The sequence below is a fragment of the Hippocampus guttulatus genome, chromosome 14 (assembly GCF_054856545.1).
Source record: "Hippocampus guttulatus isolate MCC_2025c chromosome 14, RoL_Hgut_1.0, whole genome shotgun sequence".
Taxonomy (NCBI): Eukaryota; Metazoa; Chordata; class Actinopteri; order Syngnathiformes; family Syngnathidae; genus Hippocampus; species Hippocampus guttulatus.
The window spans coordinates 11,652,801-11,674,087 of NC_141274.1; the positions used below are offsets into that span (position 1 = coordinate 11,652,801).

The 21,287-nt window shown below is 44.3% G+C and overlaps 1 protein-coding gene across 5 annotated transcripts in view; it reads right to left on the reverse strand.

The window, feature by feature from the left end:
• Window positions 1-21,287, reverse strand: part of pde1cb (phosphodiesterase 1C, calmodulin-dependent b) — a 65,849-nt gene that overhangs the window by 41,508 nt on the left and 3,054 nt on the right. For 4 of the 5 annotated variants that reach the window (XM_086129336.1, XM_086129334.1, XM_086129335.1 and 1 more), the window contains exons 2-3: window positions 11,005-11,055; window positions 10,033-10,198 (exon numbers count right to left, since the gene is read on the reverse strand). In XM_086129336.1, the coding sequence (XP_085985462.1) occupies window positions 10,033-10,198; window positions 11,005-11,055 (217 nt within the window). Of the gene's footprint in view, window positions 1-1,797; window positions 2,646-10,032; window positions 10,199-11,004; window positions 11,056-21,287 lie in introns of those variants that run through there. The other variant, XM_086129337.1, reaches the window with a different exon arrangement.

Here is a 21,287-nt window from a genome sequence, read left to right on the forward strand (position 1 = left end):
CTCCGAGGACCCACGCGGATCATCATCGGGGCCGACCATCCAGTGTCAAACATCCGGACAGGACAGACAGTCGTAATAGCAAATTTAGGACGGCGACAAAACGGAAGTCGGCCAAGAAAACTCAACGTGGCAGCGGCTGGAAGAGGTCGCTGAAAGGAAATAAGGAATTGACCACAGAATGGCAATAAAGTAGCAAATGCAACCAACCTTAATGATAGCGTGATAACTCTTGAGGACAAGGCCACAGTAGCATGACAAAAGCTTAGCATTCCCCGTTTGTGGGTCACAATGACGAGAACTCGCGCACATTAAAAGCTAATTGCCACTTCATTTTGGGCGGAGAGAACGCCGGCGAGTTCTAGGGAGCCGGGAAAGGTGTCGATTGGTTGGCAAACGGGATGGGTTTTAAAATATCTTGTAAAAACGTCAACGCTCTGAGGTCTCTGCTTTTATGTGTCATCAAAGGAGAAAATGGCACAAAAAGGAGAGGAGGGCGAAGCGAGCAGGCAGTCACTCATACTTCCTGCGTCACCATTGCGCAATAGGAGAGCGGCTGACGATCCTGATTCTGCTCAACAGGAAAGCGGACCTTCATGAGCGCCTTGTCACCCTGCCTCTTAAAGCTGGCTTTTGTCTTTGTTGCCGTTTTGTGGCAAAGGCACCAAGATGGAAAGATTTTGCAGCTCCCAAGTTTGGATGACAATTGTCTGTGAGGGAATCGCAGAAAGGAAAGACCGGGATTTCAAGTTGAACATCCGACGCTCGCTACGTGTGCCCTTTCGCGTGTGCAGTTTATCTCATTCAGAAGCAGTCTCGCAGTCCTAACAGAGATGGCGCATTCCGCAATGCCAGAACAACCGTCTCAAGTTTTGCTTCAGCAGAAATTGACGCTATCACGCATCTAATTTACGTATTTTCATGACGTTGCTAAATACTTCAATAAAGTACAACCGAGCTTAGTTATGCCTCCGCTGCCTTTGTAATAACCATATGCTAGCGTGCATGCATATTTCCATGTTTTTTAAACTAGCATACGTTTTACTATGCCCGCCCTCAACTATACAATGCGTCTTGTGTACGTGTTACATATTGAAATCGCACCCGTAACTGACACTACGCTTTTTAATACGGTGCGCCGTATGGTCGTGAAAAGATGGTATGTTTGCGGGAAGCCTCAACACGGGGTGGTTGAGTAAAAAGCCCAGCTTGATGGAGGAAATTCCTGATACTTGGCTGATATGTCAATAAGGCGTCAACCATTTGTGACCTTAATTTCTTCATTCGACATGACCGGCGCTTCAAACAATCACTCCTTGACTTTTGTCCGTCAAAGCCAACATTTTTTTCTTCCTTTTTTCAGAGCGCGTTTGTGAAAATGCGTGGCAACGAGACGCGTGAGGGTATGCCACGAATTGCCTGGCTTCAGAGGTGGAATGATGAGTGCGCGCAATGGAACAGAGGATTTTTAATGTGATTCAGGGTTTAGGAGACTATCCGAGATCTGTGGATCGCTCAACCTCCTGCAGGTTTAAGCGTCACAGACCGGCGATAAAAACACGTCAACGTCTCCGAGCTTTTTCCTAAAATCCCGACACGCTCCCCAACCTACCTATGGTGCGTCACCCTAAACACACTCTGTTATTCATCACAATTGTTTGTTATGATTCGTGAGCTCCGTCTGGCATTATTCAAACGTAACTGACACACGCTCTCACACACACACGCACACACACACACACACACACACACACACACACACACACACTTGTTGACAAGAGTAAAAGTGGTTGTACTTACAATCCTCTGAGCCTGAGCCAAATCTTCTCAATTTGTTCCGGCTGCAGGTACTGAAGGGCTGTGCTTTCAAACTCCTCAATTTCTTTGGTAGGAGACTCCATGACACACACATGCACGCACACACGCACGCACGAGTGACAACACCCGTGCCAACGGTAGATAAACGGAGAAGAAGAAAAACTTTAATCCCTCACGTGCGAGAGAGGAGCGAGATGAGCCAAGTGTGACCCGGGGTCGCCTCTTTCTTCTTTCACACTGGCGCCCTCAGCTGTGATGCGCCGGCCGGCATGGTTCCGTCTTCCCCCCCCACCCACCCCCCTTTTTAATCTCTTCCGTCACCTCTTGCTCAATTCTGTGAGAGAGTTCTAAAAGCTGTGGAAGTCGTGCGCCTTTCCCAACTGTCTGGGAGGCTCACTCGTCGTCTCCCGCGCTAGCGCAGGGGTCCTGGAGCCGTGCCATGCTCGCTCAGCAATGACGGGACGCAGACGGCAGGGCAGCGCAATCCGGGATTAATGCACACTACTGCCGAGCTCTTCACACACACCGGGGGAGGGAGAGGAGGAACGGCGGCAGTCAAAGAGGGAGGAGTCAAGGCTGATAATGAGAAACCGTGTTGCGCGTTTCATCCGCTGGCAAGCGAGGAGGGAGGGGGGATAAAAGAAGAGCGGATGACGGTACGAATGAGCGGGATTACGATGAAAATGTTCACAGGATGACAACAACAACAACAACAACTCACAGTCAAAGGAAGATATGAAAACATTCCAGTCCTTCGGCAGCACAGATGTTGGAACCATACAAAATGTACCAAAAAACAAACAAACAAAAACATATTTTGAAATATGAATAGAGTAACACATTTGCAACGTCGAATATTAAACGAAGAGCAGAGCCGGATTAAATAGCATGCGGACAGCGGCGTTGACACTGAATTGACCGAGATTACGTTGATGCAATGAGAGCATCTCCGCATGCCACATGGGCAACCCCAACGCAAGCGGCACTGTGGCGCGAAATCATGTCGCTCCCTTCTCTTCTCACTTTTGACAGTGATTGCAAATACAGCACAATGGGGGAAATTTAGGGCAGTGGGATGAGGGCTCAGTGTTCTGTTGTTGCTTATTATAACCAATTTTACAGTGACCACATTGGGATCTTGAGATGTGATGAGATTTAGGAAATTTTCTAGATTCAAACCATCAATCTGCCATTTTTTTATTTTTTATTTTTTGCTTTGATGTGCAAGCACAAACTTGAGCGGCGAGAAGTTTCTGGCGGTAGGTGACTCAACTCATTTCACTACTAGCAGTAGTTTGACACGTAACATCGGCAAATATTTTTCCAATAAAATGAGATTTCAAACTGCTCTCAGCCGAATAATAATAGCAAAACCTAAATGGTCCAGTATTCACTGTACATTATTTCCGATGCGAGGAAAAAAAAAAAGACGAGACGAGTATATTTTCCTCTTGTCTCTGGCAACAAACCAGATGAGAAGTACAGAAAAAGCTCCGTTCTTTTTTCCGAAACTTGCAAGAATGACTCAAGCGCTTCCTCAGCGCCCCCCCCCCCCCCCCCCCTGCCACACTCTGCGGCCTTTCAATTACTTGATGCACGATGCCTGGATAAAGCCGGGGCACCACCTCAAACGCGTCTCTTACTTTCATCTGCGGTGATGGCTCTGGTGCAAGAGGTTCAGCCGGGCATCAAGAAGCCTGCCGGTGTTCTCTTCAAAGGTGCGCCGGTGTCTGCTCTGCCGTCTTATTTTTTTCTCTTGCCTAAATGCACTCTTCATCTGGGCTTTTTGCGAAACTATGACGTCCTGTCGGGGGACCCGCAGCGGCCGGCGGGACACTGCGGGTCAGAGAGAGGGGAAAGCGTCGACACCTACGGCGCAGCAATTTCACCGTTTGCCGTTGGCGGGTTTGCACACCCGGGAACTGGATCGCAAGGTCGCAGGGATGTGTAAATATGACAACGGCTATGTCGAAAAAAGCTTGGAAGGTCCCGAAAGGTCAGCTCTCTGAATTGAGTGCGAGCTGTGATGGCAGAAGTGCGTCTTCCAACTGTTGATGTCATATAGCACACTGACATTGGCATCTGATAAAACGGATTTCCACAAATACACTACTCACGAAAATGTTGGGATATCTAGATTTTTTTTTAATGCACTATAACCATGACAGGTAAACATGCACATGAATTTGAATGCACATGAGCAAGTGTACAATGTTCTTCTTTTCGAAAAACAGCTAAATTCACAACTGTTGGTCCATGAACTAATAAATAGACTTCCCGGTTCAGCCACAATGGGGAGTTAAACAGTTTTAACATCGCGCCGTTTGCTTGGGCAGAGACGCAAGCGGGGGAGAGGGTGAAATGAGGCTACATTCAAACCTTTGCTAACAAGTTGTTGTTGTTACATTTCTGCCTGTGGCTTTGACCATAACATTAAATATTCTCAAGGAACTTAACGTTAAAAATGATACTGTCACAGGGAGACTGAACTGAACTAAAGTATACGTGAAGCACTCACATTGCCAGATGAATCAAAGTCTGGCCTTGAAGGGCACCATGTGGCATAATATCCAAGTGAGTTATGATGACAGAGTGGAATTGACATGATTTGTTTTCGCCTTCAGAATTAAATAACTGTCACAGTAACCGGTTACAAAAAAGACAACAATCAAGATGTCCGAAAATGAAATGCTCAAAAGACAACGACAAAGGCTCAAAATGCCGCCGGGCTAAGATTTGCTCGTCATCGTGACCACTGCACTCGGGCTAAAGCTATTCTGGTCGCAGCACCCGGGCGCCTTCAAGCTTTTGTATCGCAATCACGACATTAACGACGGCGGCCATTTGGAGGTACATAAAAAATTCAGATCTCATTAAGATTTCCAAGCAAGTCGATAAGGATATCTACGCATCGAAATAGCAATCGCGGGCGCCGGTAATAGTCACACTTTGGTATCACGATCCATCATAAAACGTCATTTCCCATCAAGGCAGCACTTCTCTTTTTGCATTGGATGAGGGGGGAAGAGTCCAAGGTTGCATGAGCATCGAGCTACTGTATGTTCTATTTCAAAAGAACGCAGGGGGGCAACATACCCCAAAAAACAAACATCGACTGGACTAATTTATTTGCGAAATGATCATGAAAATTAAAGCCGCCAGCAGGCCATAACAAACGGACAAGTTCCTGTTCAATGTTCCTTGAGACCTTTTCAATCCAAGCCAATAAAACTTCATGATTATCAGGCTTTTCCATCCATAAAAATGCAACGCAAAGTGCCGACTCCCGCAAGAGGAGTTCAGTTGCGTCCCTATACTCCAAGTTCACGCTCGCGATAGCAAAAACAATTAGCCGGATGACAGCTCTCGTCTTGAAAACGACCTACGTCGAATCTCTCGTGTCTCAAAGCAACACTCAACTGGCAAAAAGCCGGTGTGTTTAGTGGCACGTGGAGGCCACCGAAAAGATCATTCATTCGTCAGAAGACGAAACATCGATTGCGACAGGGTCCGAATGAGTACCGTGATCCCCTGCAGATTTCATTCCTATTGGCACTTTTAGGCTGAGGGTGGATGGAGATGACAAATTACAGTCGCAACAATGCAAGCAAATCACACTTCAGGCGAGAAACAAATTGCCTGTGATGTATAAGAATAACAAAACGTTTACTGCACAAATCTGTCCGTTTTGAATCAAGTTTGTCCCCCCCCCCCCAACGAGGACAAACGGATATGTGACTTCATTTCCTTGATTTGAAATGTTATTAAAAGGTTGGGAGAATCTCTCCTTGAACATTCAGCGCTCGTTTGACGCTAGTGTCACAGTCCTCAGATTAACGTTGCTTGGAGGAGTTTGATTATGGCCATCTCCAAGATGGCAGCAAAAACTGCAAGCGTGACATCTTTCACTAAGAGTACAGGCGCTTTAAATGGAGGTCATGTGCTTTTCTCTATCCCTTTAATCTTGTTGAGCGGGACCTGTAAAAGGCAACAGTCGGTATTTGCCTATATTGTAGTCGGTTTTGAGCCGGGCATCCCCCTCCTGGCGCATCTCTCTGTTGTCAACACTTAACGCTCTCCCGGGCGGTGACGCGTGGCCATTTTCTGTTTCCTGGAGTTCACTTCAGGGTCAAGGCTTTGGCAAGCGGCTGGCGGTAACTCAAACATGTAAAAGTGACAAAGCTCCCGGCGGAATTACACCTTCACCTGTCGTGCCTCCTTTCCAGGGATGTTGGATGCCCAAGTGCCGTTGACAGGAGCAAAAACAAACTTGGGACTTGGGCAAGAAACTAAATCAAATCCACAAACTTATAATTGGATTCTCAGTTTCTCATGTCTCACGCGATTTACGCTTCCTTTACATTTGAGAACAAATCCAAAAGTAACATTATCATACAGACTACCGTCTACGTCTAACCAATGTGTTGCGTACGGCGTGTTTACCAACTGAGGTGTCTGAAAAAAAATTCAAAAAGGCTCTACTGATGTGTACTTTCAATCTGTTACCAAAATGTAATTAGCAGGGCTTTAGGGGCTACTTGAAAAGGGACAAACATATTGATTTAAGCAAAGGTTAAAAGCCTTTTTCCAATAACATTGATGACATTTATGTAATATACACAACACAATAGCAAGCGTGGGTGTTTTGGCAACCTCGGCACGGCAACGCGGCCCGTTAATGCAGCGCAAATGTATTAAAAGCCAAAGCCAAAATGATGCGGCCTCAGGCGGGCAGTTACAACGTCACGACTGCGAGGCGACGCCGCATTCGGTCGATGTCCGAGCACTCTCGGGTCACTCTCGCTCACGCACGCTCACACTCGCACATCAGCGGAGGCTCATTAGCCGCTTCGTAGGGCTTGCGATGAAAGCAGCGGTAGACAGAGGAGGGGCCGTTCCACGAAACGGGGGGCTGCCACAGAGGTGGCCGCTTTAATCAACTGCGCTGAGCGGGGTCCAATTAGCAGGCAGATAAATCACAGCACTGACCGCAGAAGCCATGCGAGGCTTGAAAGTCAAACGCGCGGCCGTGTGAATTTCAAGTCTGCAACGGCGCGATGCTTTGAATTGGATGTTGATGATGATGTCAAATCGACTCAATCTAATGTCTGCTCCCTAAACTGGATGTTGTCGAAATCAAATTGGAATGAGAAGTTGCAAACTTTTGTCCATTTTAAAGGAGGTGTGTATAAAGCTAGCTAAACATGAACTGGAACTAGGATGGACGAGGTCATGAATGGAATGAAGTTGGCCAGGATGGTGAAAAATGAAAGATGTCATGGTACGGCGAGAGGTTGATTATGTATGTCAGTGTTAAGCTCATGATTTGGTTCACTGTGAGAAAGACCAAAATGCCAGGCGTAGAAGTGCTTTTCTTTTGCGTAACCACAAAAAAAAATAATACAACAACACTGCACTACCATATATGTTCAAATGTAAAGTGCATAAACGTACGTGTTGGGATTTTTCTCCATAACAAGCCAAGAGGCCACAAAGGGATGCAGGATTCTAGTTAAGGGAAGACGTTTTAAACTACAAAGTTGAAAGAAAGTAAGAAAAACGTGGAAATGTGGAATCCAAATGTGGAATCCAACCAGAACTTCTCTGTTGCCGTCAACATGAGGAAATGGGGATATTGGGTGCTGGTCCGAGCTCTAACTTAAATATATACAAGGCATACCTGAGTATAAGTCACAGAACCAGTCATGCTGTACTATGGGAAAAAATCAATATAAAACTATTTTTAAAATATTGAGTTGGGGGAAAAAAAAAAAAGAAAAAACAAATCTGCAGGTGCCGAAGTGGAAGTAGGCGGAACTCAACTACAAACTAATTTTATGAAATGCTTATTCATGTACGGTTGTGTTTTACCCACACAATGACAACGCGGCAAAGCTATCATTTTGGAATCAAAAAGTGACATTTTAAATGCCTCCCACAGTCGTTACAAGCTGAGGAATGATACCGTGCGCAAAACTGCGGGTCACTCGTGGTACAGTACATACGCCAACGCCATTGACAAACGCTCCCGTTTTCACCTTCGGCAAAAGGCCACTGAGTCACTGCCCGGCTCTTAAAAACATAAAAAGGCAAGAGGAGCATGACACCAGTTGGGCAGATGAGTCAGCGAGTACGAAGACACCAATGGCTCCATATTGTTCACGGTGACTCATTGATGCACTTGAACATGCGGCGAGGACGAACGACTCTTAGGACATTTTCAGCCGCTCGCGCAACAGCAGTTTTTCAAATGTGCAATACACACCTCCAAGCCCTCCTTTAACTTTGTTCAATTCGGGGAAGTCAAAGGCTAATACTCCTGTCCTGCCAGCTGTAGTTCATGCCAACACTCCCACCTTGCATAAAAACTCATTCTCGTTGCCCCAGAGGAAAACAAACAACTCGGGCCTCGGAGGTGACACGGCAGTGACTTCGCTATATGGATTACTGAAAAAAATAATAATACCGTGCTCATTTAATCACTCCCTACTCCACTGGGGCCTTGAGATAGAAGAGGCCAGGTTCACAAGTTTTGGAGGTACGGGGAGTTAAAATCATACGAGAGCAATTCTCAGTCTCAGCAACAAAATAACTTCTTTTTTTTCCAGTGAAATGAGTATTTGTGTCACAGAGACATCGATTATTGGCCTCAACAATAGCCCTGTATTTTGAGAGAGCAAACACAAACAGAGGCACTGGAAGGGTAAGAAACAAAATGACCTCATCTCCAATTCAAATGTTGCATACAATCATCAAAATGCATTTCGACCATGCGCCTGGAAACACCCGCGTCGCGCCACCTGCGGCAATTTCGTCTCCGGAGCCATCAAGGTTAATTGGAATCAGACGGATAAAAGAAGTTCAATATTGCAAAAGTGACAAGGCATTATGTTAATGGTTGTTTGAAGTCCTTGTTATCAAGGTGGAATCAATCTCGGCCGCATCCCTTGAGGTCAGCGTCCATACATAGCAATTAGCACAGTCGCGTGCGCGGGTACGTGCGTGCGTGTGCAGCAAGGATTAAATGTCAGATTGCTTATCTTTATACAGCGAGCAAAGTTCTTCTTCAAATGGTGGCACATCAATTCAAAAAAAAAAAAAAAAAACAACACAAAATGAGCACAGAATGCCAAGCAGCATTGAAAACTTACTGAATGCGCACACGGTGACCATGGTGCATTGACCCGATGCAAATGAGAGCCAAACAGTCGCTAAGTACGCTTCTCCTGTATCTATTATCACTCCGGTGAATGTGCTCAAGTGTCACATGACTGACATAAGGGAGCAGCGCACTGCTAAAAAATACACAGTGGAACCTTCAGAGTCGATTTCCCATCGGAGGTTTGGTCAAGTGAATTACTTAAAACAGACTCTCATAAACTGTTCAGGCAGGGATTTTAAAATCAATCCAATTTTGCCAGGATCCAATTATTGTATTCAACTGATATGTCAGTGTAAGGCGCTCCCTTGTTATTTGCGGTTCAGTTAATGCGGCTTCATTCCATCGCAGGTTTTCATCTATAACCTTGCCATTTTGCAGATTTTCTCGCTATTTTTCTTCCGGGGGAAGGTAGGGGGGTGGTTTGTTTTCCAAAAACCATTAGACAACACAACATCCTCCAATTCCAAGTCCCCTCATCGTGGGTTTGTTTGGAAATACGTTCCGAGTGTGCCGCTTCACTCAGAGCTGTTTGGAAACTCAGAGCATTGTTCAAATGTGATGTTAAGTTTATTCATAAGTGCTCCGAAAAACAGAGCCCAGTCCAGGGAGTGCAGAGTAAACAGTTACATTCGGAAATTGGAGTGGAGTGCGTTCTGCAGCCAACAGCACAAAAGGACGATGAAGGGCCGGCCCACTGAATGAATACATTTTTCTTGTTATCTTAAAAGTCTCACACTCCTGGTAGCGTATGTTGGGTTTGTATGTTTAGCCTAGCTTGCGAGGGTTTTCCACGGGAGCTCCAGCTTCCATCCCAAAAACAGGCATGCTAGGTTAATTGAACACACAAATTGTCCATACATGTGAATGAATACAGCATGTGCCCTTTTGATTGGTTGGTGAGGAGTCCAAGGTGTACCCCACTTCTTGCCCTAACATTAATAAGGACACGTGCCATACAAAACGGAAAATTGATGGATGTGTACTTGGAATAAGCGTGTTGAGACCCTGATCAGTATGGCTGGCCTCACACTCAAGAGATCCAGTAAGCATCAAACCTGATTGCAGTCCTCTCAGTGGCGTCCGCCTCGTCCGTCAGGGGGAGCTCATCTGCCAGAATCTCCTCAGGAGTCCGGGGGTCATTCTTGGGGGGCTTTTGCTCTTTGCCTTTGATGCCCATTCCTGCTGTGATGGCGTTCCATAAAGCACTTTGGGACTTGGAGCCTGCAATTCCGATAACAGATGCATGATGTGGGCTTAATTTGTTTACTGGTGAGTGGCACCCAAGCTCAGTCCATTGAGGGGATCGGAGTCTCATTCTAATGCTGCCATCGTGTGGGTGTGTGATGTAACACGGCCAAAAGTGACACCAAAAAAAACCCCCATTAGATTCCATCAATTTTGTCCCACAATGACATGTATTAAACATAAAACTAATTTGGATGGGAAATCTGTTCATTTTGAATGGCGTTTGTAGCAGTGTTTCACAACCTTGAATGGGTCGAGGCCATAATTTTATGCAAGACAAATCTCACGGCACACCACGATACAAAAATACCGACACGATGATGAAAATGTTTGCATATCTCCAACATAACATGTGACCGAGCATATCAAAAAATAAAAAAAGGCGCAGCGAGCCCATATTTCAGAAATAACAATTTGGCATAGTCAAAAAGAGATTGACATATTCACCATTGTGCAACGTTACTCTTTATATTTCTAATGCTAGTTACATTATTACCAAAATGGTCAAATAGGGAGATACAACACTTTTGTGTTGTATCAATTAGGCAATGGCTGCCTAATTGATTTCTATTCTGGGCTAGCAATTTTTCCTGAAAAAGTGACCTATTAGGAACACACATACCATATGACGTTTCTTGAATCACAATTTGCACGATGGCTTGCCTAATGTGCTCCACTCTTGGTAGCTCAAGTATATCGATTGCACATGATTGAGCATATTGATGTTTTCACCTTCCCAGTAGTGGACAGCTTATGAATGAGCGTTCAGATCATACACTTACGTGCAAAACTGGCCTGTGGTCGACTCGAGCTTTCTCCATCTTCGTTTGCCACTGGAAAGAAGAAAAACAAAAATGATGAAGCCAATTGCGAGAACTCATTTGGGAGCACGAAAAAAAAAGAAAGAAAGAAAGAAAATAATGAAACGTGTCAGAAAACTGACAAAGTTGTGCAATATTGCAGTGACCGTGTCATTTACTTTGGTTTAAATGATCGTATCGTGAAAGGTTATTGAGGAAAACTAATTAGCTACCCGACAATGTTCTCTTTTTTTTCTTCCACATTTTAACCCATTGCGGAACATCTTAAGCCAGAAGCTTAAGTTTCCATGGTGATGTGGCTCGCTGGAAAGTGAGCCAGCCAGCTTTCTACAAAGACAACACGCACCTGAAGTGGCAGGTTCATCACAACATATCTCCAGGCAATTTCAGTGTGTTTTGGAACAGGAGTATAACATTTTGAGGGCAAGGGGGCAGTGAGATGTGGGTTTTTTTTGGTGTGTGTGTGTGTCATGATCCTAAGAGAAAGAGGTTTAAAAAAAAAAGGTGAAATCCAACAGGTTTTGTATTGAGAGCCAATGAAGGTATTTAAACAAGTTTAAATTTGTTTTTAAAGACATTCGTGTATGTGTGGAATCAGCCATAATATTCTACACAGTCGAGAGGATCTGGGTTCGAATAAGAATTTTCATGTTCTCTGGGTACTGCTGGTTCTTTCCCACCTGCTAAAAACATAGATGCTAGGTCAGTTCAAGACTCAATACCCACTCTCGAAGACACCGCAAGAACCAAGACAAGGGCATGGCACATTCTATTGGACCCCCCCCCCCCCCCCAACACCCTGCCCACCACCTCTTCCAGCTTTCCCTATGGGTAAGCGCTATCGAACCATGCGCACCAAAACCAGCAGACATTCCAGCAGCTTCTTCCCTCTCACCATTAACAGTGATTGAAATCTCGAGTGGCTCTGCATTTCTGCACACCGCTGTGGGACAAGATTAATTGTTGCATGACAATTTTTATTTATTCTTCTAACCAAATGACAAGAAACCTAACCATGGAACAAACACGCCATCTTTATAAACCCATTAACTAATGTGACGTAAAGCAAATACAGGTTTGAAAGCTCCCCAAATGTATACAATGCAATTGTCAGGTTGCCCGCTGCTTTCAACAACTACCACTGGGTTGAAACCAGAAGTCCTGGACTCGAGTCCTACCATTAAATTGCATCCGAATGATGACAGATGCTCCCCCCCGTTGCTTCCTCCGTTGGTGAACTCCGGCTCTTAGCTTGACCGACTGCAGGATGTAAATCCTGGGTGGATGTGACCATCTGCAGTTGAAAAGCAGATGAAAGAGGGGGCAGTATCCCCTCCTTGGGGAGAGGGTCAACAACCAGGTGGTGGTAGATCATACTTACACATGACGACTGACACCAAGTTGAAATGACCCCACCAAAGTCACTTGATGTTTCTGACAAAACTATCATAAAAAGCAGGGTTAAATTGTCCGACTTGAAAGTCAGTGTGAAGACAGGGGCTCCATCATGCTGTACAGCATTTGTTCCTGTGGCACGGAGAAGTCACGAAACGACTCGGTGAAATATACTCCAGTCACCGGAGGATTTAATCTGATCAATCTTCATAGCTCGAGGTATAATAAAGATGCTAGACAAATTCGCATTTGTTTTTCAGGTCATTGGAGAGCTATTTGATTGACCGCGGACAGTTGAGTGGACATGATTTGGAAAACTCATTTTGTATACTTGGCAATTTGTATTTTCGTTCAAATTCAGCAGGGAAGTTAACACAACTCTTCTCTACGACTTGAACACGTTAAAAACGGGCACGTACATACACAGCGCTACTTGTTATATTCAGATGTGAAAAAGAAAAGTGACATGGTCTTAAGCCCCCGCCCCCTCCCATAAAAGTGAAAGATTAAAAATGATTCTCAGAAACACACAAAACAAAAAAAACTGTTTTTCTTTACCGTGATGGGCCAGCGGTGACGGTCAAATGTGTTTACATGGCAGTGTATCATCAACAGAGGCACTGCGACGCTAACAAGCTCGACTCGCGACAAAGCGCCACAGACGGGAGTCCAAACATCAGTGGCGAGACTCCACATTTAACACCGTACTGGACATGAGGGGCAACGAGGGAGCGGTGCTTCGCCGTCACGCTTCAGAGGAGGTGATTGGCGAACCGCGTGCACCGAGAACCCTGACCCTGCGAAGCCATTGATTGTGATTCTCCTGGGTTGCCATGGCAACTGTCCATGCTTTCCGAGAGCGCAGAATTGAAATATAGGCCACATGTGACAAGAGCGGATTTTGAGATCTACTCCAATGTCAACAGAAAGTCCATTTTCACAAGACCATAAACGCTCTGGGGTGTGTTTATGGCCTCTTGAGCGGGATACCTGGAGATTATTTGAGAGCATGTTACATGCTCACCGTGAGTTATCTTTGACCAAATCTCCAAAAGATGAGGTCCTTTCTGATTTGAGCAAATATACAGAATGTAGACTAAGGTAGTACAGGGGGCTAATGGCTGACAAACATGCCTCACATTTCTGGTGTTCTCAGTCTGAGAACGGGCAGACTTGTTTTCCCTATCCTTGCATGAGTTTGATCCAGGCACCCCAGGCAGACTCCCAAAAGAGCAAAACAGACTTGCATACCCATGACTGTGAGTCCGAGTGTGAATGCTTATTTGCCTGTGTGCCCTGTGACTGGTAGGTACAGTGTGCCGCTTAACAATTTTATATATATATATATATATATATATGTATATAAACATGAGTGCTGTGCACAAATACATGGCCATTTGGACATTCATACGAGTGGGTGTGGCAAATGAAAAAAATGAAATCATAATTTACGGACTCTGATCAGATGGTGTGACGTCACTGCAACCATAACTGTGAGCGCGATGTCCACTTTCTTTGGACTAAAACCATGTGGGAACGCAAGTTGACACATCTTAAGGGAATGTGTATGGAGTCCAGACACACTAAATCATACCCGATGTTCTTTTGATGATGCTTTGAATCTTTTCATGGCAGCCTGCAAATCTTCTCCACTCATTCAACTTAAAGCAAACCAAAAGCGCATGTTGATCCCGGAACCTCACCCCGGATACTAGTTCAAATGTCAACGCCGCAAGAAGTTGCCAGGCTGAGCATAACATTTTGAAATGCTACAGGGCTGACAATCGTTGAGAAAAAGAAGCAAAACATGGACATTTCAGGTAGGCGGCCGTTAGCATTGACACTTTTTCATAGCGCCTTCACTCTGAGTGGCTGCCATATTGAATAGGGAGTCGCACAATGATGATGTGCGCTGAATGGAATCAGCCAAGGGATGGAGTCCAGATCGGAGCTGCTGAGAGCGAGCCGTGCGCACACCTCCCAATGAACATCAGTCATGTTGGAACAATATTTAGACTCGATGTTTTTATCAATGGCCCATAAAAACCACCACCACCACCACCATACCAACGGGCAGCCGCGACACGCCATCGGGGAACCTCTGGCCTCATGCCGGTGTTTGGATAGACGGCTCTGCGGGTCATTCTCCAGCGCCAGGGAGACCATGACCTTGTGCCCGAGCACATCACCTGCTTGCCCCCAGCCACCCTGTCTCGGAACCGACCAGGGGAAAAAAAATAATAACAATCCTCCTCCTCTCACTCTGTATGGGAATAATTGGCGTACTTGTTCCCCGAATAATTTTTATACTTGTCACTGTGAAGCAGTCACGAGTTTTCCAGCCACAGCTCTTGCCTCTTGTCACTCACTGACTGAAGCAAGCGCCACAGGATCTCTTTGTAGACGTTCTGGTTGAATGGAAAAACGCATAGTGAAAAAAATAATAATAATAAACAACAACAAACCCAACAACAATCTTTGACCAACACCAGTCCTGGAATATTGACACACTTTTTTTTCTCCCCACAAACACAGGCAAGTTGACCCTGCTTACCAACAGTTAAAGTGCCGCGTGTGACAAAACATCTTCCTTTTGAACTGACACCATATTTAATCACAGCAGTTTTGTTTGTCTGTTTTTGTTTGTTTCCTGCTATTTTCTCCCCCAAGCACATAAGTTCATCCACACTCGGGTTGTCAGGACAATAGCATGAATCCCAGGTGACGTCAGCGGCAGTTTGAAAGCTCACTTGTTTCCATGGAGGGCTCGCAGCGCAGCGTCAAGCATCAACTTAAGCCGACTGGAGTAATGCGCCAAGTTGAGCGGCCGGTCTCGGATGTGACATGCACACAAAGTCTTACCGATCGTGATGTTAAAGCCGTCGATGCTGAAAGTGGCGCTGCGACCCTTTCGGAAGCGATGCTTCTTGGAGTTTGCCTCCATCGCTCAGGCAGCTCTCAGTCTGCTCTCTCAGTTGTTGAGTATTTTCCCCCTCAGTTCATGAAGTATAAAAAACAAAAAACTAAAATAAACAAAAAAAAAAAAACCAGTCGGCGGACTGCACTTGGTGCTCAGTGCTAGCAGGGAACTCTGACAGTGACCACCTTTTCAGGCATAGACCTTCCTCTCCATTTCCACCACCCCACCCTGACTTTATTTTCCTCCCTCTCTCTCGACGTTTCCTCACACCTCAACAAGCTCATTTCAACCTATGGCTCTTGACTCTCTCTCTCTCTCTCTCGCGCTCTCTCTCTCCCCCCTAAGAGGTACGGTAGGTGTATAGTGGGCGGACGAGGGGGTAGGACATCTCTAGAGATATTTTAAAGCACATGACTCTTCCTACTAGGGAGAATTTTCAGTGTCGTAGGCTCAGAGTTGGCATGACAAACTTCTGTCAAAATCTATTCTTGTTTTGCTGGCTAAAAATGTCTAAAAATATATATATTTAAAAAGATAGTATCAAGTGATGTCAAACGTTAAGATGTCATGGCAAACAGAACAGGACTGATTATGTGTATGGAGTCCCGGCGAGTCACTGAATCAATGCCCCTGCCTTTTCATTTTGTAGACGCTTTATTTATCCAGGCACAGAAAGGCGAAGCCCATTATGAGCAGACGTGCACGTGCGCGCACGCACACACAAAAGCTCTGTTTTGTGGAATACACAGTGTTCCCGCTTCAATGGTTATACAGTATTTGTAAGGGTACACAAAAGGCCACCCACAATGAATTCTCATCGGAGCAAGGACAGGGCTTCCTTTATTACTTTTCTACTACTATCTGGAAGATATCATCCTTTTGTGTTTGTTTGAACTAGCTTTGCTTTAAATAAAGTGCGCACATGTGCACACACATACACACACACGCTGAATCACCAAAGAATATAATGCTCTCCTTATTAACACCGTCTGACATTTAGCTCCAGAATTTTTTTTTCCCCCTCCCCAATCCGTGTCATCTTTGCACTTTTCCTTTCAGCCGAGATGCTAATAGCAGAAGGTATAAGTCATGCGATATCTCTTTAATGTCACTTCATATTAAGGAATTCACGTTTCAAGGTTCCAAATATACGTCGTCATTTAGTATGGGCCTAAAACCAAATGATTCGCTTCAACTGAGAACTTGTATGACATTGCGTTCTCTCAAATATACGTTCGGGGTCATCCGGTGCATATTCCACTTGAGATAAACACCTCCCTAAATATAGACAATTATCAAGAAACGTCATGAAATAATGACCTCCGTTCAGAGAAGCTTTCGTTGATTGATAAGACTGAGCCACCGAGTCCATTTAACCAAAACAGCACTCGGTCTCCCACGCAAACAGAAAAGTGTGGAGTAAAGAAAAATAAAAAGATTGATCTGTTATGCGGAAAATACACCTTTAAGAATCATCCAGTAGAATACTGATTCTCCAAAGTCCTTTTTATTTTATTTTAAGAATCTATTTTCAAGTGTGATCCACGCAATATAGTATTGAAAATTTCTTTGTACAAAACTTCCACCCCACCTCGTCCTCTTTTTCATTTGGTTGTTTTTCATTTTCTGCAGTTTTGAATTGACTACTGTACTGGGTTAGCATAGGTTAATGATCCTGAGCATTCTATAAGAACGGAACCTTGTTGAAAACCGAGGAACCCCCGTCAACGATGGCTGTTCTTTTAGGGCAAATTTGGTGGGCTCTCAGTGAGAAAGCAGCATCCGCGTAGAAGCCGTGCCTGGTGTCGTGTGAGTGATAAGCAACTATGAAACAACATTAACACATGTCAGAGGGGAACAATAGAGTCATAATCATAACATTAAACAAGACCACAGACACCAGATGATGCCTACGCACTAGTGTATTGTAGACAGTATATTGACCTGTGCATATTCCCAATCCTATGCATTTGGCATTATGCAATGCATTTTGGAAGTTGCAGAGGGCATTGCATAATGCATTCAACTAAGAGACTGTGTCTCTCTCTCTCTCCTTTTTGTTTTTTTTCTTTTTCCATCATGCTTTAGTCAACTGCAAGATGTGTAGTAAATCTGAACTGTGACTATGCAGGCATGTATCATACAAATACAGCAGCGAGGCTTCACTTTCCTCGATAAGGAACAATAAACTACCTTGTTGTTTCCCTTGATAATTAACTGTAATTGGGAAATGTGAAAATCCGCAAGTCATTGATGCTCACCCAGAAAAAGCTTGGACACCCCAGTGTGTGGCAAAGCGTTTTTTTGTTTTTTTTTTAATGTTAGACGAGGACATGTCCTGACGAAATAAAGCTCCTCCCCTCACTTTAACATAGTTCCTTAGCACCAGGATGTGACAAAATATTCAAGGTTTCACCGAATGTGAAGCTCACCTACATTTACACAATCGCAAAACCCATCTGGGCGATATTGGGCTGACAACGACAATGGCATTGAAACAAAACTTTAGAACTTCTACAGTACATTAATCAGGAAAAAAATGCTCTATCGATGCAGGGGCACCCAAATAATAGCTAATCTACTACCATGCAGTTCGACCCATTAATTGTCTTTAATTCCTAGGTCCAGGTTTTGAAAAGCATGCTGTACGCAAGTTGCTCAGAGAGGGGTCGCCTGCTGCTGTACATCTGCCGAATCCTTGTTAAGATCCTTTTTTTTTTTTGCAAGGGTCATTACAGAGAGGGCAACCGTTGCTGTTTCTAGGCAACGGCGGGGCCTTCCTGCCACAGCTCATGTACTACACTAGGACAGTGACAAGGGGTTCGTGTGGCACACGGCACTTATTAGACTGTGTGTTTGTACAGAACAGACAGTGTTGATACTTCCCCTCTGTGACATCAGCGGCAATGAGCAGAACGACTGTGACGAAACACATTCAGCCCATATCGAAATTGTTAGCGCAAACACACAAACACACACACCTGCTTGTTTTAGCTTTTGATTTATTTAATTTTTTCTTCTTGCCTGCTGTTTTTTTTTTTTGGCATAGATGAAACAAGTTATGTAATTTCTAAACCCTTCAGTTTTTGTGAAATACCATTTACCAAAATAATTGAATTTTAAAAAATAAAATCTCAAGAGATGAGGACAAACACCAAATGTAATTTTGGGGAAAAAAATCCTAAAAAGAAATTTCTCTCAGCAAAACTGATCTGTGTAAAATTTACATGTAAACAGTATTTGAGAATGGATTTTTTGGGGGGGTGGGCAGGGTGGCTCTCTTACCATATCTACAGTCCCACTTCAATGTTTCAGCTCAACCAAGTGTTTCAGCTCAGACAAAGCTATAAATCCCATGTTATTATACATGTGCTGTTCTCTCATAAACTCTTGTTTATTAAAGCTGTGTATGGTCATTTTTCTTTATTATGACGTATATCCCCTGGCTGGTAGTTTTTGTGTATTTTCCTTGCACTTGACAGTACATAGTGAGCAGTTCGTGTAGATTATTTCATTTATTTATTTTTATTTTTTTGAAATAACATTCGGAAAACACAAACAAATGTGATTTGTCTCTTTTAAAATGTATTAACTCACGTCTAAGGCTGGTTTATTATTGTTGTTACTCGAAAAACATTATTGGAGTCCCAAGTACAAACATGTGAGTTCATCCAGAAATTGACTGGTAGTTTTTTTTTTTAAGCGATTATGTTTACAATAGGACAATAATACAATCAAACAGCAAAAACAAGCTCATTAGATGTTTCTGCAAAACTGTGGACTGATACGGGGCCTTTTCGGTCACCAAGCCGCTGTCACCACAGTGAGAGTCTTGTAATTAAGACACAGAGAGAGCGGCACCTTCCTTTTCCTATGCTAAATGCTCATTAAGGAGGTACTTTAAAAAAAAAAAAAAGGTAATGTTGGGAACCTGAGGGAACTGGCTGACAAGCAGCAATTGTCAAGGATGGCTAGTGATTTATTTATTTATTTTAAGGGTGGGTAGGGGGGTCGGCCAGTAACGTTGGGCCAACACACACACACAAAATAAAACACGTTGATTGGAAATGGGAGTCTGCCACAGCATGGCCCATTTCCTTCCCAGCGGACTTAATCCGTCACGTTTGGATGACACTAAAACCGTCTGGCTAATGAGCAGAAGCATTTCCCCAGAAAGGCTTCCACCACAAACTGCTCATTTTGATATTTTTAACCAACAACAGTAACAGTTCCACAGAAGATGCTACATGTTAAGAACACGCAGGTATGCGACGTCCAAAAAAACGGCGTTCAAAACAACAACAAAAAAAACGGAATCAGAAGAGCTTCATCGTTTCATTTGAGGTGATTGCCACTTCTTACTGTAACCATTCATAGTTGCTTTTGGTCTTGATCAACCCCTGAAGGAACAATCTGGCCACTAGAGGGTGGGCTGCTCCATGGGTTTCTTCCATCTCCTGCACTGCTTTTTAGCCCTCTGAGGGCATTTTGGGAGCAGAGTGTCCACTTATTGGACAGTATTTAAATCCAGTCAGAAAACCAAAATGCTTTTTCCAGACTTCTGGGAGGGGGGTGTTTTTCAGCTGGACAGGTACCAATGTCGTGGTGCATTGACAATTTTGTTTGTGTTATTACCACGCCTGACTTGCCGAGTGATGTTCGATTTTCCGTCAAACCATTCAAGTGCGTTTTATTTTTTTCCATTTTCAACAAAACACCCCTGGGACTCTACTTAAGGAGACTGCAGTATATCTGTTGAAATCATTTGTTTTGGGCTCACACAGAGGCAATTAAGTCCCGCACCACAATTTCGGCACGGTGTCAACTTGACTTTGACCATATCAATCTTTCAAGTCCTTGCAGACTAAATACAATATGTCATCATCAAAGTCATTTCCCTGCTATAGGCCGAGATATAATTTATTCAGGAAGCAAAACAAATGTATGAGGCTGTGACATGATTTACCATACAGTGGTACCTCTACTTACGAACGCCTCTTCCTATGAAATTTTCAAGTTACAAAACGCCTCAATGGGAAAATATTGCCTCTAGTTACGAAAGAAATTTCAAATCATCTTTCCCCATTATGATTAAGAGACTACAGGGACTGTCTGACACAGAGTCAGGAAGAAGACACCTCAGCACGCAAGCCTCACCAGTCTGAGGGGAGGGCAAAGTCAGGAGGGTAAACTATGCTCTGACACAGTCATGGAAACGCCGCTGCAGAGACTATATTTTTGGAATCATACGGGGGAAAGGTCTTCCCTTCGAGGCCTTAAGTGCATTTGAGGTAGCAGCAATCGAGCAAGTGGGTTGTAAACAAGGAGCGGTGGTCCTAAGAGTGTGGAGGAGAAGTTGAAGGGATCAATAAGACAAGATCATTTTCGATTGAAAGGACACATGTTGTCACACAGCAGTGCTTTGAAATACGAGTGTGTTCCGTAATGACGCTTGTCACTGATTTGATTTGATTTGACTTTTTATTAGGTCTCCCATGGGAGAAACTTGTCTCGGAGGACAGTCCCTCCCTGAAAACACTCGTGTCTCAAATAATTTTTTCCAACTGAAATGAATAGAAATGCGCTTGTGTTTTTTGCACCTGTAATGGGCAGCATTTATCACAACCCCGTTTTGTTCAGTGGAGATGTCGGCGCTGTTGGACAGTCCGCGTTGGTGCGGCTGGATGGATGGCTGCTAAAGTTGAGGATGAGGAGAGTGGTGCGTTGGCGCAGAGCGCCTATGCATATTTGGAACAGAGAGTCGCCGCTTGGAATTGAAATGGATTTCCATGGGACAGGAGAAGTGAACCAATCTCTTTTTTTCATCAATGGATGCTACAGCTTCTTGTTGACTTTGAAACATAGCTTGTAGCCGACCTGTGCACATTTTGAGCATGACGTCTCTGATCCACTGGTTAAAGGACACTTT